Source organism: Manis pentadactyla, chromosome 7 (genome assembly GCF_030020395.1).
Source record: "Manis pentadactyla isolate mManPen7 chromosome 7, mManPen7.hap1, whole genome shotgun sequence".
In the NCBI taxonomy this organism is placed as follows: domain Eukaryota; kingdom Metazoa; phylum Chordata; class Mammalia; order Pholidota; family Manidae; genus Manis; species Manis pentadactyla.
This window is the reverse complement of record NC_080025.1, coordinates 95529718-95546784: the sequence shown is the minus strand read 5'-3', so window position 1 is coordinate 95546784 and position 17067 is coordinate 95529718. Positions and strand designations below refer to the sequence as shown.

At 37.4% G+C, this 17067-nt stretch overlaps 1 protein-coding gene across 1 annotated transcript in view; it reads right to left on the bottom strand.

Moving 5' to 3' along the window:
* The window catches only part of DNAH11 (dynein axonemal heavy chain 11), a 363375-nt gene that overhangs the window by 187083 nt on the left and 159225 nt on the right, over positions 1 to 17067 (bottom strand). Inside the window, exons 40-43 of the mRNA XM_057504579.1 lie at positions 16619 to 16751; positions 14556 to 14683; positions 13389 to 13537; positions 2590 to 2740 (exon numbers count right to left, since the gene is read on the bottom strand). Of these exons, the coding sequence (XP_057360562.1) occupies positions 2590 to 2740; positions 13389 to 13537; positions 14556 to 14683; positions 16619 to 16751 (561 nt within the window). The remainder of the gene's footprint in view (positions 1 to 2589; positions 2741 to 13388; positions 13538 to 14555; positions 14684 to 16618; positions 16752 to 17067) is intronic.

Sequence of the window (17067 nt, the reverse complement as noted above, 5' to 3'; positions counted from 1 at the left end):
AAAAACATATAAGCAAAAAGAAAAGTTAGCAGGGCTATGCCTATGCACTCTTTTATAAGTAGGGAGTCACAGAGCACATAGCATTCTATAGCTCACCTTCTCACCTAAACACAAACTAAAGTCATCTGTCCTTACCAGGAAGTGCTGCCTACATCATCACTGGGAATGAATGCTTCAGAGCCCCCCGGATGGCCCTGAGTAGGACAGTTGGGTAACCCATTTACCCTTAGTGCTTTGGCAGCCGTTTTTTCCCACCTGTTGTATAAATTTAGAAAGTTGGACTGGCAGCCTTAGCCAGTGGCATTTTTTTGGACACCAGACTAAATTTAACCTTGAAAGAAATGCTGTTCAGGAACTTGTTCTGAACACACACTAGGTGAAAGAGGAATGTGCTCTTTTGGTCTGAAAGATACCCCGAGGTCAGGGAGAACGTGTCAGAAATAAGGGGAACACGGCTGCTGCCAAAGCCTTTCCGATATGAAATAAGAACCAGGAGTGAACATGCCTTTGAGCCACTTCTCTTACAGCACAAAACAGTTGTCATTAATTAGCACTGTCACAAACCTTCAAAATTCTAGTTTTAGAGGCAGCAACAGGTTTTTAGCACGATCCCACACGCAGCAGTGCAGGCCATGACAAAGCAAGTCAGAACTGTGTGTGAGCCTCTCCTTCCCAGCCAGGGAAGATGGGGAAAATCCACGCTAACATGAAAAATGGGTCTTGGCAATCATTTGGAAATGTTTTTAATTTAAGTAGTTGAGCATCTGTTATATATTTCAATGTTCTGCCTTGATTTCTATTATTTTATGTTGTGCCATGTTTGCCAATTTAAAATAATCTTCTCCTAGAATAAAACTCATCAATTCATCAGGAAAATTAATGTAAAACTCCAAAGCTTTAGTATTCATTACTAGAAGCCATCCATGGTGTACCCTAAGGAAATGTTAAAATCAAAATGAAAAAAACTGACAGGTCTCAGCATGACATTATCCATGGATCTGAACATTCTAATAACTCACATGAATTTTCCATTTTCTCCCCAACATGGTCCTTGAAAAACATTTTGAGCTGTGTTAGCAATTAATAAAAATCATACTTTGGTGCATATTCTGAAAGAGTTAATACACTTTACCAAACTTACAGCAAATGTTTCCTATATTGAAAAATATAGTACATTAATTTATTAAGGTAGCCATTTTAAATTATTCTGTTTTATAATTGTTCTTGCCTCAAATTTTGTCCTAATAAGTAATCTCAGAAAGAGACTCCACTGTAAAATAACAGCTAAAAAGGAATTAAGGATAAATGCCATTTCTGAATACTACAAAAGAAGGAAGTGGGAGCAAAAGTCATATTCATTCTTACTGACCTGTTTTCACACTATTCTTGAATGAAAAAGTTCACACCACAGAGAATCACACAAATACACAAGTCTACTTGAAAAAGAACACAATCATGCTTTTTGCAAATACTATGCCAGAGGAAGTCTAATTAGGCTAGCCACATAATTAATTCATTATGAATAAATTCAGTCCTGCTTTCAGAAATAAATTATACCTCAGATAATTACTATTGGAGACTATCGTTTAATTAATTGGTATGTGAGTTATCCAAAAACCTGAACTTTCCCTTCTTACTATGCTTATGACTATTTCTAATTTAGCTTCAAATACATTTGGTAACATAGTAACTTAATGGTAACAAAGTACTTCAAAACCAATTTTGCCCTTGTAGAAAAAAAAATAAGGTTTCTACTTGTAAACCTGTGAAGTTCTATACTTGTAAAGGCTGGGGACAGTTTTTCTTCACACTGAGATTAAGATCACAACCCTCATTTCTGTGTGCTGTGAATTATTTTCATTTGCTTCCATGACAACACATTATATATACCCTTCAGTCTCACCAGCTGACTCACAATGAGGATTAGAGAAAAGGTATCCCTGGAATATTTTGAACTCTCCATCCACACTGACTTGGCTTTATGAGTATTTTTGGGAGGGGAGAACGGAAAGGAAGGAGGGGTGGGAGCTCCGGGGGTGGTGCCACCTATGCCGTAGTGTTCAGAAGTTTTCTCCAGAACTCAATGGCCAACACCTTTAACTACATGGATTTACTGTATTCAAAAAATATACCGAGCAGTTTCTCTGGGCCAGTTTCTTAGGAGATAGAAAAAATAAGGTTGTTCTAATGACAACTTTTGTGACAACAATTTTGTTCTTATTCTATTCAAATATACTTAGGAGGAAGAGAATGACTCAAAAAGCACACATTGAGCACTTACTCTGTGCTAGGGACTATATAAATATCTGGGGATATAGAAAGTGAATAAAAAGTGGCTTTCAGGCTTCTAGTCCATAATTTTGCAGAAGAAAGATACCACAACCTGAGTGATAATAGAATGCAATAGGTATGTAACCGATGTTTGCCAAAAGCACTTGGGGGACATGGGGGCTGGAGAGGTGGGCTGGAGCCACTTAACAACTTCAGAAAATTTTCCATCTTCTTTATCAAGCAAAACCTTCTGTTGTCTTGATCCAGCCACACCACCGATCAGAACTACAATGTTAGGCAGTGTGACTAAAGACGGACCTGGACCAGGCTGTTCTCTGGGATTGCAGTGATGGTTTTAAAGCCCGTTCTCAGCTTATCCAAGCACGCAGGAACATATTTATCAAAAAGAATTGTTAAATTGGCCTTTTCTGATTGATGCCGCCTTTTGTCTATCCAACTGGCCACATACCTGAAAAAGAACACAGAAAAGCTTTTACTGAACAGTAGAAAAAACAGCTTGAAAAGTAGAATTTCAATGACTCAAAAGCTTCCCCCTTCAGCACAGCTTGGTATAACACTTCAGGGACCAGTTTAGTAAGTTCATTCTATTTCTCAAACTGCAGATATTTTTAAATGACCCTTTAAAAAACTTGTTTTAATGGCCATTTTTACCTTAATGAAAGGAATGTAAAAGAAACTCCTAATAGCCCTTAGAAGCCAAACATAATAGGGCATAAGCAGGCCATTACTGAGCATTTATAAGGAAATGTGGTATGTCATTTCCTAAAGGAGTGAAACTAGTTTCATAGGGTAGGCCTTATTTATGATAAGAGCTTGGTATTTTTCTTGATTAATCTTGGCATTGGTTATTTGGTAATGCAAAATCAGTTACAAATAAAAAGGTGAAAATTCTATAGGGACTATTTCAAAGTCCTTCCTTTTCCACTGAACTGAAAAAAAACTCTAATTTGGTAGCTGACAATGTTTTTCCAGTAAGTGGCTCTAAAATGGTATCCTGTGCTTGGGTCATGCATATTAATCTGAAGCTTATGTTATCAATTTTTCATACATTAATATCTCTAACATAGTAATAAGATAGTACTTATCAATAAAATGAAACATGACTTAGCACCCACAGTAGTCTCCAGGAAAAACCTGTACAATGTTAAATGAAAAACGGCAGCTCAAAAAGTTCTCATTGAATAGGAAGCAGAGCTGCCAGCAGAGAAATAGGGGACCAGACCAATTACAGCTAATACCTTTTTCAAGCAAATCAGATTTCAAATTTTTAATATCAGAAGAAATTAAGGCAAGAAGACTATCTTACAAAAGGTTCTCTTTGATTTTCACAAGGCTTCACAGTAGGGTTTTATTAAATATTCAACTACTTTTACATTATTGTTAGATTTATAAAATATCAACTGTCAAAACCTTTTCAGGTCGAAGAGGAATGGTTTTAGGTTGACATCTAGTTGCATGATAGTAACTTGAGAGCACATCTCTGGGTGGTGGTGACTGCAAGCGCCACAGAGAAATGGAACAGTGGAAAACAGGTGTTAGTCACCTAGGATGCAGGCATGAAGGCCACATCTACCCCTCAGATACTCATTTTACTGCACATCAGCTGCCAGAAGTGGAACCATGGTGTCCAGGGCTTATTGTTGGGAAAGAGGTTGCTCAGGGAGATGGAGCTCTGAAGTCAGACTGCCTGGATCTGTACCCCAGCTCCATCATTTTTTAACTCTGTTACCTTGGGCAAGTTACTTAACCTCACTGTGACTCAAGTTTGTCATCTGTCAATGGAGATGATAATACAGGCTTCCCAGGGATGTTCTGAGGATTAAACAAGTTTTCATGTATAAAGTGCTTAGATTCCTATCTGACATATAACAAATCCTCGGTAAGCGGCACTCAGTAGCACAGAGTGGGCAGAACTGGGAGGACCGGGTGCAGCTTCTGCAGGCAGCAGTATCACATGGGGCACAAGAGTTGGCAGCTGGCACTCTGACGGGCAAAACAAATTCTATTCCCATCCCATGGCCTTGGTCTCGGTGGGAGCAGAAGGCTGTACAGGGATAACTAGGAGCTGTAACCTCAGCCTAGCCCCAGAAGGGGAAAGGGGCCTTTGCATTTAGGGGGCAGGTAACAGCTACGTCATTGGAGCCCATGGGCAGTAACCAACATCTCAAAGGGAAAACTTCCCAGGCCCAAGAGTACAAATGATGTGATTGTGTAAATCACCTCCACAAGGAAAGGCATTTCACTAAACCAGGTGACAAGGTTAGAGCTAATCCCACCCAGTGCAGGGAGGTGGGAGGCCCCAAAATGTCATTGACCTCTGCTAGGGGGTCAACCATACCATATAGCTTAGGGAGTAAAAGACTCTATATTGTTAAATATGGACAATTTAAATTTTCATGTATAAATTACTGCTAAATTTTCATGCTTTGGAATAAAAATAGACATTAAAAGATAGCAAATTTAGGAGAGACTTTTACCTTCAGCAATGGCAAAAATTAAAGATACAAATCTGTATTTGTTAGTAATTATTTCCACTTTACTTCACAGAAAATTTCTTCATCATTTTTAAAAAGATGCTGCAGATTTGAACATGACTGAGTGAAACATACTCTGCTATCACACCATGTATACCTGAAAATGACATACTGAAATAGCATATTTATTTCTTACCTACATAGATCACCCAAATTGGTGCTCCTGCCTCAGGAAATAGCTATACTAAGAGACTTTAATGCATCTTTCTGAATATTAGGTCATTAACAGAATCTTTGGCTCTTCAATATTTGCAAATATGTTCCATGAAATCAACTCTGCAACCCTTCCTTCTCCAGAAATGCTGTTGGTGCATCTTAGAATATTCTTGTTAATATTTGCTGAGCTATTAGGATGGGACTGCAGAGAACAAGCTCAACCAGTGCAGTCAGAGAACCAGAAAGACAAATCCAAAAGAATGTTTTAAGCTACAGTAATAGAGGAAAATGTATGATCTCAAGGTGTGGCTCCCAAAAGTTATCTTCCTAGTAATCTCTTTTGTAATCAGATTGAATTCTAGAGATATTTCCACTATTTCCTATCATTCTTTACAAGTTAATTACACAGTTTGATAGATTTCATTTTCAGTTATGCTCACTTTAAATAATTATGAATGAATAACTTAATACCTGTTTTTCCGTTTCTATGCAATTTATCCCTTTCTACTAGTAAAAAATTCTCACTGATCATAATTTTCAGAAATGTTCTTCTAATTTCTGTTCTTTCTCTATTTCTCAAGATGTCATGAATGTATGGGAACTGTCCAGGATTCTTGTAGTAAACTTACTTAGAACTCAGAATTAAAATAAAATAGCATTTTATTTTCACAGCTAATCATGTGCTAATGTGATTTTAAGGATACCATATGCTCCATATCTGTAAAGTGTGGACATTTTTCAAAATAGCTCAGCAAATATTAACAAGAATATTCTAAGCAGCTTATGTGATAATGGCATTATCTTTATTCCTTAAATGTAACCCCAGAGATAATATGAACATAACATTTCATAATCTCTTTTATCTGCAATATCTTATCAGTTTCCACAATATAAATTAAGAAAAAAGATTTCCTAGATTCATAGACACAGAGAACATAGGTGGTTGCCATAGGGGAGGGGAGTGGGGGGATGGGTGAGATAGTTGACAGGGAACATGGAATTAGTATGTTAGGCAATGGTTCTATGACTGTATATACATGTCAAAATGCATTGAGCAGTACACTTAAGAGTTGCATTTTATTGTATATACTTCAATAACAATATTATACAAACAAAATTATGTTCTTAAATTCTACATTTGGTTTGAGATGTTGTTTGACTTTTCCTTTACTCCCTGAATTTCCTATAGACTAAAGTTAGATTTAGAGGCTTGATTAAATTCAGATCCAGTTTCTTATTTTTTCAAAAAAACATTATTTCAGGGATGGTTCTTAATCTTCCAGCTTGTCTAAAATGCCTTCACACTGCATAGTATCAGAATGTGTGCATGATTCACTATGGATAATGCTAAAATTGATCCGTGGGTTCAGGTGGCAGTAGCTTGGCAATTGTATTGTTTTTCATTCCTATTTCACCTAAATTAAAGGTTTATCATCCAATGATGACCATTGAATGAATCGATTTTTGCATTCAGAATTGAAAAAAGTTGACTTTTCTAATTCTCCTTTTCTGTTTGAATTTATTATCTAAGAACTTGTACAAAAAGCTCTCAACCACTAGGACTCTTTGGACACTCTGCAATCTATATTATACCAAAAAAGAAAGAAATTATATTTCCTAATCTGTTTACTGAAACGGCCTAAAACAATGACATTTCAATAGCAATGAACACCCCGAGCATCCCTATCTTGGATTCTAAACAGCATTCCCTATACAAAAGTAGTTTCTCTGGCTTCTTGGAGAAATGACTGAATGAAACCTAGTAAGGAGAGTCTGAGATAAGCCAAAAGTGTTTTGTTTAGCCAAAAAGCAAAGTACTTGCAGACTCAGGAGGACATGTGAAAGAGAACCCAACGGGGGCTGACCCATGGGCTCCTACTGGCAAAATCCAGGACAATTTGAGCACCCAAAGAATAACGGTAAGAGTGAATTATAGCCCACTGAACAAAAAGAAAAGCAGCCATGAATAGGAAACGATATTCCTCAAAAAGGAAAAGGAGGGAGGGAAGGAGAAAGAAAGCAAAGAAGGGAAGGAGAGTGGGAAATAGGAAGAGGAACCAATCTTTACAGAGAACTGTCGCTGACTGCATGTAGGTAGAAAGACTGAATTAGGAAATCACTACTTTGCACCCACTAATGGATGGTTCTTTAGGACATCTGGCTGTGTTCTTCAAAACAGTAAATGTCATGAAAGAATAAGGATGGGGATATTACAGATTACAGTGGAAAGCGGAGACAAGTAAATGCAATGCAGGACCCTTGTTTTGACACTGGATTTTTTACCCCAGATACAGAGGAAATTATTAGGATACTTGGGAAAATTTTTAAAATTACTGTTTATAGATATTATTGTATCAAGATAAACTTCTTAGGTATGTTAGTTGTACTGTGTTCATATAGGAGAATATCCTAGTTCTTAGAAGATAGATGGTGAAGTACATAGGGATGAAATACCTTAATGTCTCCAGCTTACTTTCAGATAATTCAGCAAAAATAAATAAAAGTAAAAAATATGTGTGTCTATATACCTGTGGAAGAAAGAATTTGTGCAGAGAGAAGGTAAATTAAATGCAGTGGTAATAACTGATGCAAAGAGTATAAAGTATACTACTATCTTTTCAACTTTTCTATGATTTTCAACACTTTGAAATTAAGAAGTTGAGACCTAAATACCGGTTTGTAAAATTAGGTTCATAATGATATCAATCTCAGAACACAATTGAGGATTAAATGAGTTAATACATGTAAAGCTATCACATTATATTATGACATTAAAGTACAGTTGTAAAGTATCCAATAAATATGGAGTGAGAAAATATGCTCTGGCCTGAAATAGTCATTTTTTTTTTGTAGTCCATTAAAAGTTTCTGACAGTAAGAGGTGAAAATATAAAAATATTCTTTAAAGAAGTTTCCCATTCCACAGCAGACAACACAAAGAGATTAAAAGGCATCCAAATTGGTAAGGAAGAAGTTAAACTGTCACTATTTGTAGATGACATGATATAATCCATAGAAAACTCTAAAGAATCCATGAAAAAACAATAGAACTAATAACTGAATTCAGCAAAGTTGCAGGATACAAAATTATACACAGAAAGCTATTGCATTCCTATATTCTAATGATGAACTAACAGAAAGAGAAATCAGGAAAACAATTCCATTTACAATTTCATCTGAAAGCATAAAATACCTATGAATAAACCTAACCAAGGAGGTGAAATATCTATACTCTGAAAAGTACAAGACACTCAAGAGAAAAATTAAAGAAGACACCAAAACATGGAAATCTATCCCATGCTCATGGATAGGAAGACTTTACATTGTCAAAATGGCCATCCTGCCCAAAGCAATTTATAGATTCACTGCAATCCCTATCAAAATACCAACACTATTATTCTTCATTGAACTAGAAAAAATAGTTCTAAAATTCACATGAAACCAGAAAAAAACCCTGAATAGCCAAAGCAATCCTGAGAAAGAAGAACAAAGTTGAGGGGATTACACTCCCTGACTTCAAGCTTTACTACAAAACTACAGTAATCAAACAATTTGGTACTGGCACAAGAACAGACCCTTAGACCAATGGAACAGAAAAGAGAGCCCAGATATAAACCTAAGCATGTATGGTCAATTAATATATGTTAAAGGAGCCATGAATATGCAATTGGGCAAAGATAGCCTTTTCAACAACTGGTGTTGGCAAAACTGATCAGCTACATACAAGAGAATGAAACTGGATTATTGTCTAACTTCATACAAAAAATAAACTTAAAATGGATCAAAGACCTGAATGTAAGTCATAAAACCATAAAACTCACAGAAGAAAACACAGGCAAAAATCTCTTGAATATAAACATGAGCAACTTTTTCCTGAACACATCTCCTCAGGCAAGGGAAACAAAATAAAAAATGAGCAAATGGGACTACATCAAACTAAAAAGCTCCTGTACAGCAAAGGATACCATCAGCAGAACAAAAAGTCATCCTACAGTATGGGAGAATATATTAGTAAATGACTCGTTGATAAAGGATTAACATCCAAAGTATATAAAGAACTCATATGCCTCAACACCCAAAAAACAAAAATCCTGATAAAAAATGGGTGGAGGACCTATACAGACATTTCTCCAAAGAAGAAATACAAATGGCCAACAGGCACATGAAAAGATGTTCCACATCACTAATCTTCAGAGAAATGCAAATTAAAACCATAATGAGATATAACCTCACACCAGTTAGGATGGCCAAGCCCCCCAAAAGACAAGAAACAACAAATGCTGGTGAGGATCTGGAGAAATAGGAGCCTTCCTACACTGTTGGTGGGACTGCAAATTGGTGCAACTGCTGTGGAAAACAGTATGGAGGTTCCTCAAATAGCTAAAAGTAGAAATAGCATTTGATCCAGTAATTCTACTACAGGAGTTTACTCAAAGAATACAAAATCCCTGATTTGAAAAGATATATGCACCCCTATGTTTATCACTGCACTGTTTGCAATAGCCAAGATATGGAAGTAACCCAAGTGTCCATTAATGGATGCCTGGATAAAGAAGATGTGGTATATATACACAATGGAATATTATTCTGCCATAAAGATAAGAGAAATCCTGCTATTTGCAACAACATGGATGGATCTAGAGGGTATTATGCTCAGCGAAATAAGCTAGGTGAAGGAAGACAAATACCATATGATTTCACTTATTAGTGGAAGATAAAAACAAAGCAAAACAGAAGGAACAAAATAGTATTATATTCACAGACAATGAGAAATAACCAATGGTTACCAAAGGGGAGGCGAGTGGGCTGGAACAGGTGGCAGGGGAGGGGGACTGTTGAACCAATGTGATGTACATTTGATAATAAAAAAATAATAATAATAATAATAATAAAAGAAAAGGAAGAGACATCAGAGCTCTCTTTCTCTCTCTTCCATGTGAGGACACAGCCAGTGAGTGGTAGCCCCATCTGCAATCACAAGGGGAAAGCTTTCACCAGACACTAACCCTGCTCGCCCCTTGATCTTGATCTTGAACTTCCAGGATCCAGAATTGTGAGAAAATAAATTCCTACTGTTTGAGCCACCCAGTCTATGATATTTTGTTATGACAGTCCAAGCAGATACAATAGCCAAATATAACATATAGACTTGTTTTTGATGCTGAGTCAAGCAATCAATGGTAAAATAACATCATTGAAGCAATTGGGAAAATTTTAATATGGGCTAGGAATTAAATATTGAGGAATTATTGTTTACTTTGCTAGGTATGATAATGGTGTGGGTTTTTTTTTAAAGTTATTATTTAATAAAGATGCTTACTGAAGTAAAAAAGAAAAAAATGAAGTTTCTCATTATTTTGGATAATGACCTAGTTGGATCTTTTGGTTACACACATGAAAATTAAAACTGATTCATTGATTTATTTTTAATTTTTTATTGAATATAATTGATATACAATACTATGTTGGTTTCAAGTATACAACATAGTGATTCGAGTTACCGACATTACATGCACTCTCTAACTAGTATAGTTACTATCTGTCAACATAGAAAGATGTTACAGAATTATTGACTATATTCTCTATGCTGCAATTTCATCCCTATGACTAATTTATATTATGATTGAGATTCTGCGGCTCTTTATCTCCTTCACCTATTTCACCCATCTACCCCAACCCCTGCCCTGTGGTAACCACCAATCACTACGAGTCACTCAGTGTCTATGAGTCTATTGCTGTTTTGTTTGTTTTGTTTTGTTTTGAGATTCCACAATAAGTGAAATCATATGGTATTTGTCTTTCTTTGCCTGGCTTATTTCACTTAGCATATCCATCCATGTTGTTGCAAATGGCAACATTTCTTTCGTTTTTTACAGGTGAAAAATATTCCATGTGCTGAAAAATATTCCATTGTATATACATACCACTTCTTTATCCATTGAGTTTATATAAAACAAAAACCTCTATTAAAATAAAAGCTAATGAAGAAGATGGAATTGTTTGACTTTCTTAGGAATGCAAATTGGGTGTCTCTTTTGTCAGCCTGTGACCTTTGATTTACCAGATAAAAATCCTTCTTTAAATTGGGATTTAGAGAGCTTTTGTTAGTACAAATCTCCTCATAGTGTTGTTGAGAATGAATTACACAGACTTTGGGAACTGTGAGGCTTGCTGTTGAAATCAGACCACAGCCAGTGGGGGTGAGGGGACCCCTGAAGCAAATGGGGTATGAGGACTGCCTCTGCTGCCTATATGGTAGCACTGAGGGAGCCTGGGGATTCCTCTTCAGCCAACCCCCTGCCAATAGAGGCATCCTAGGAGATAAAATCCTAGTTAGGGAAAGGAGTTATCAGCCAAGAACTCTTCATTCTAGACTTAAAAAAATCACTCCTTTCCCCAGCCAAATCCCATAATGCTTCATTAAACACCAAAGCCTGTTCCTGGCTCTGCTCTGCTGCAGACTTAGGATGAGACTTGCAGTGAACAAATCAGTATATAGAAAAAGCAGCCTGGAAAAGTGCCTCAGTCAGGTAGGTGTCTGGCAGGGAACAGAGGTCACCCTCAAATCAGGATAACGGGGAAGGTTGATGAGAGTACCACTGATGAAAGTGTGGGCAAGGAGCAGGGGAACCAGAAGGGAGGGTGCCAAGCTGCGAATAATCACTGCGAGGGTTTCTGCACCTGTGCCCACAGGGACAGGAGGGTGAAGCACTGCCAGGGCCTGGGAGGAAAGAATCTTACAGAGAGATTTAAGAGGAGCTGTGACCTGCAGTTGAGGGACACAGTCATCTCGATGTAACACCACGGGGAGGGAGCCAGCCATAAAGAGCCTGATCTCACTCCTTGCTCCCTCATTTCCTTCCAGGGTTTCCCATGGGCCAAACCAACCAGAAGCCAGAGGGCAAGAAGCCCATTGATGTGGTCCATACAGGACAGGCTCTGGGCACAGAGCCGGGTGGAGGGGTCAACTGAAGTTATCTGACACAAGAAGTGTACCAGGCACGAGCCCATGTTCCCTTACAGAGCTCACACTGTCCTTCAGCTCACAGAGGAAATGCTACGGGAGGGGACAAGTGACCACCTGGATGAACTATGCAAAGTGTAAGCGTGTGAAGAGTAGGCAAGAGGGCACAATCAGTGTGTTCTGAATCAAAGCATTACCACTGTTCATGTATGCACATTGCACATATACAGAGAAAGATACATATACACTGATATATTTTTATCTAAGTGCTCTAATATGAGCTATTATTTATTCACTTATTCAACAAATGTTAAGTTCTTAGCTCTTTGAACTTATAAGGTATGAACACGGTAATGTCCAACTAAAGAAGACAAGGCATATACTGCTAATTATCTTCAAACTGGGCGAATTAATTAGCTTTGCATGTAATTGCTAATGCTCTCTTCAAATGCTCATACACATTTTTAGTTTTTGTTTTTTTAAACTAAGATAAAGAAAAGAAATATCTACAACAAAAACAAAACCAAACAACTAGAAAAATAGGCAAAGGATAAAAAAGGTATTTCTCCCAAGAAATTATACAAATGGCCAATAAGCACATGAAAAGATGCTCAACATGACTAATCATTAGGGAAAAGGTAAATCACAACCAGAATGAGATATCATTCCATACCCACTAGGAGGGATATTATAAAAACAAACAAACAAACAAACAGAAAGTAACAGGTGTTGGTGAGGATGTGCAAAAATTGGAACCCTTGTGCACTGTTGGTGGAAGTATAAAATGGTACAGCCACTGTGGGAAACAGTACAGAGGTTCCTCTAAAAATGAAAAAAAAAAAATAGAACTACCATATAATCGAGCAGTCCCACTCATGGGTATATGTGCAAAACAACTGAAAGCAGGGACTCAAAGAGATATTTGTATACCCAAGTTCACAGAAGCCTTATCGGCAACAGCCAAAAGGTGGAAGCTGCCTAAGTGTCTAGTGACGGGTGAATAAACAAAATGTGGTATATACAACAATGGAATATCTTTCTGTCTTAAAAAGGAAAGAAATTCTGCCACACACTATAACATGGACAGATTCCGAAACATTATTTAGCTAAGTGAAATAATCCACTCACAAAAGAACAATTACTATGTAATTACATTTTTAAGCAATACCTAGAGCATGTGAGTTCAGAGAGAGAGAGAGAGCAGAAGAGCACTGGAGGCCGGGAGTCCTGGGAAGCTATCGCTCAATGGGTACGGGGCTTCAGTCTGGGAAGATGAGAAAGATGATGATGATAGGTGTTGGTGACGGCTGCACAACCATCACATGCACATCACAAGTGCATGTGACTGCACCTAATGTCACTGAACTACACTTATAAAAATGGTTAAAATAGTGAATTTTATATTGTATGTTTTTATAATTTTTTTAAAAAAAGAGTACTCACGGATTCCAGCCCAAATCTTGGGGGTTCACATATAGAATACCAGCTCTGGAAACAGTAGCCGGGGTTGCTGTCCTTAAGTGATGAGTTTCGAAGAGCAGCCGCATTGAGGGAGTGAGGGCTATGCGCTCGTTGCTGGCCAAGGTCAGTACCTGGGCAGAGCAGCACAGCAGAAGAGAGGCCGTGTCACCGGGCAGCCACAGCAAATGCACTGAGTTACCCGAACAGCACGCAGCCCATCTCCCACAGAAACGCAAAAGCTCACTGCCCAGAGCTAGAAGTGCGGTCTGGACAAAGATCGCAGCTCATGAGTGACCCTCACCTCACTGCCCCTTGACCACACTCACCAGCAATGGACTCGTTCACGCCAACCTTTAAATAGTTGTAGTAATTAGTACTAAATATAAGATATTTGTCCTAAGGGTTGATTACATGAAAAGGCCTAAATACCATAAAAAACTTTCTTTAGAATCTGAAATGCCACAATTATCAATTGTCCTATAGAAACTCATCCAAGTATAAAGATGTCAGACCTGTATTTTGTGATGAGCAAACGTCTTAGCTCAGAAAGCAGTAATTACTGTTAAAGGGGGTTACAAATTCTACTTTGCAGCAATGATGACTACTGATTTCTTTCTCCTGACCCTAACAATAGACCTTGTGTCGCTTAACTGGCATCTTACAGATCTGTACCATCACCTTTTGTATTTGCTGGGAATACTGGATTAACCATAGCCAAATGCTTAGGAATGCATTTATACTATAGCTATAAGAACTACGTAATTTCAAAAGCTAAATTTTACCAATTAGCATAGGGAACAAACTCATCCTTTTATTATCCAAGTATTCCATTCTTAATCAAAGATAAAATATGATGTAATAATTTATGCTTAGTTCTAACAGTAAGATGTGTTTGAACTAAATTCTTGGATACATAACTGTCTCTTTAAGTGTCTAATTTATACAGACAAGAAAAATGTATTCTCTTAAATTCTTTAACAATGAAATTTAGAGAATTAGAAGAATGAGGAAAATGCCACCTATCAAAGTAGTAATTACATGAAAAACATCAGCTTAATGATTAAAAACTATTATTAAAACCTACAAGTGAATGGAACTCCGTAATCTCCAAGTGTTATGTTTAAGATTGAGCATGGAGGCATTACACACCTTGTTATCATCCATGACAGTATTTAGTGATTCAATCCACATGGGATCAATATCCCCATCCAGGACTATCCATTTTGGTCCATCGTGCATAAGATTTGCTTGTTCTCGCAGAATAGATGAGAAGAGACCTATAAATTAAGAGTAAACAATCCCAATAATGGAGCTGAGTGCTGTTTATTTCTAAAATAAATTTGTATTACTTCTACTGGAAGTTGTTTTATTAAGTAAATAAATTTGCTGTAAATTGCTGCCTCTTCCTGGTGGGTAATGCATAACATCTTTTAAGCAATACCTGGGCTTCAGACCAATCAGCAAATACCACTTCTGTGAGTAGGTTCCTAAATATCCCTGGCTGAGATTCCTCATGTCAAAAGATGACAGTACCGTCCTTGAAGAATAGTTGTGGGAATTTTTAGAAGGTAATGTTCATGAAACTCAACACTTAGACTAAATGAAGACATTATCCTTTTTCATTACATACATTCAGTTTCTATGTCAGGCCAAACACTAGTTTATTTCACCTTTCTCTATTTTTCTATAACAATATTCAAAGGGCAGGATTCTAAAGCTAATACATACAGAAGAGCTATACTCTTCTTTGAGAAATTTGGTCATTGGCATTATATTATCATTACTTCATAAGATGTATGGATAAAAATAATTTAAATCTGTAGTCCTTTTGTGATTACTACATATCTAAGCATTGCGTGTGTTACATGGCATATCTAATAGTTGCTGATCTTTCAAAACTCAAGTAGATAGCATGGGAAGAAACTACATATGTGGAAGTTTTGCTTCCTCTGTGGATTATTTTGTGCAAAATAAAGTGACAGTATGTTGTAGAACCTGCCATTATGTTTCACAAAAAGGCCAGCCAGCAACCTTTCCTAATGGTCATTGAACTGAATGGCTTCCACAGATTTTTGGCATAAACTGAAATTATTCTCTTCCTGCCACAGTCCTTTGAAAAAAAAATAAAAAAGAAAGGTAACAGGGTAAATTTTGATTGTTCCACAAATTAAGGAAATAGTAACTACATGATAAAAGGATGGATGACAAGGTGTGCTCCTGCAAACAGGATTACCAGGGAAGTCTTCTCTGAGGTGATGTTTGACCAGATACTTCAACAACAAGGGAGCAAGCCATCCTGCAGTGCTGCACATGGTGGGGACATCATGTGCAAAGGCCTGTGATAGGAGGATGCTTGGCATATTCAAGGAAGAGCCCAGAGGCCAGAGTGTATGGATTATAGCAAGTGAAGGGCAGAGCAGGACATGAGGTCCAAGATGAGGAAGGGGATCTAATCACCCAGTGCCTTTGTGACACAGGTTCTAAGGGTGATGCAACCTACTGGAAATTGCAAGCAGAGAACTAACATTTGGAAGAATGCCCTGTGTCTGCTATATGGGTTGCAAGAACAGTGAGGGGACTAGTGCAGTCATACAGGCAAGAGGTGATGGTGGCTTAGACTAAGGTGGCAGCCACCAGGAGGGCAAGAAGTCCTGGAATATGATACCTATTTTAAAGGTAAAACCCACAGGATTTGCTGTTAGGTTAACTGTAGGGTGTGAAAGGCAGAAAGGACTCAAGTGTGATGCCAAGGCTGGTGTGTTTACTAAAATGGGAAGTAAGGACAGATTTTGACAAAATCTGCTGCTCTATAAATAATTCCAGGGCAAGAAAATCCCCCCTGGCTTTTGTTCCCGGCACCTAGAATAAAGTATGCCTGAAACTCAGTGTCTCATAGCAAGTATTTAATAATGTTGCCCGAAGCCTTCATGTTGACTCCTTTTGTGGTTTGCAGGGAGCCCTGACATAATTGACGTGGGATAAAATACACAGCTCTGAGCATGAATGTGCTGAATGCAAATTGACCACTTATTCAAATCTAGTTTTAATTTATAGGTTATATAGGCTCTTGTGAGCTGCTATATTTCCAATAATGCCAACACATAAACAGTAAATCTACGACTATGACTAAAATTGGCTTCAACTGGGAAATGGTTTTCTGGATTAAAAAAAAGAGAAATTTTTAGCACTTCAAAAGGGAAAATACTACTTGCCATCTTTCCATTCCCGGGTAGCGTGATGTATGAATCCAAAGAGTTCATCTGTTGTCACTGCTTTAGGGCTTAAGTCATTCCAAATGGGTTTTTGTTTCATGTTGACATATGTTCGGTTCAGTGTTCTCAAAATCTGAAGGGAAAAAGGAAAAAAGCTGAGAAAATTAATACTAATGCAAGGCAAATGGAAACAAGATATTTCTGTGGACTGTCCTTATTCATTATATGTTCCCAGATATCCTGTGTGTATTAAGATTGAGGAGGGAAAAAATTTATATGTGTACATTTTCATTACCATTTTGAAAAGTTTAATCTTACAATCCTTTAGGATCAGTTTGCCTAATTCTCTAAACAATGTAGATGACCGAAATCACTCTATCATAGGAGATTTTTAACTATGTTTGCAAAGTATTATTAAAATCCACTCTGCCTGGATTATTTAGATTGTT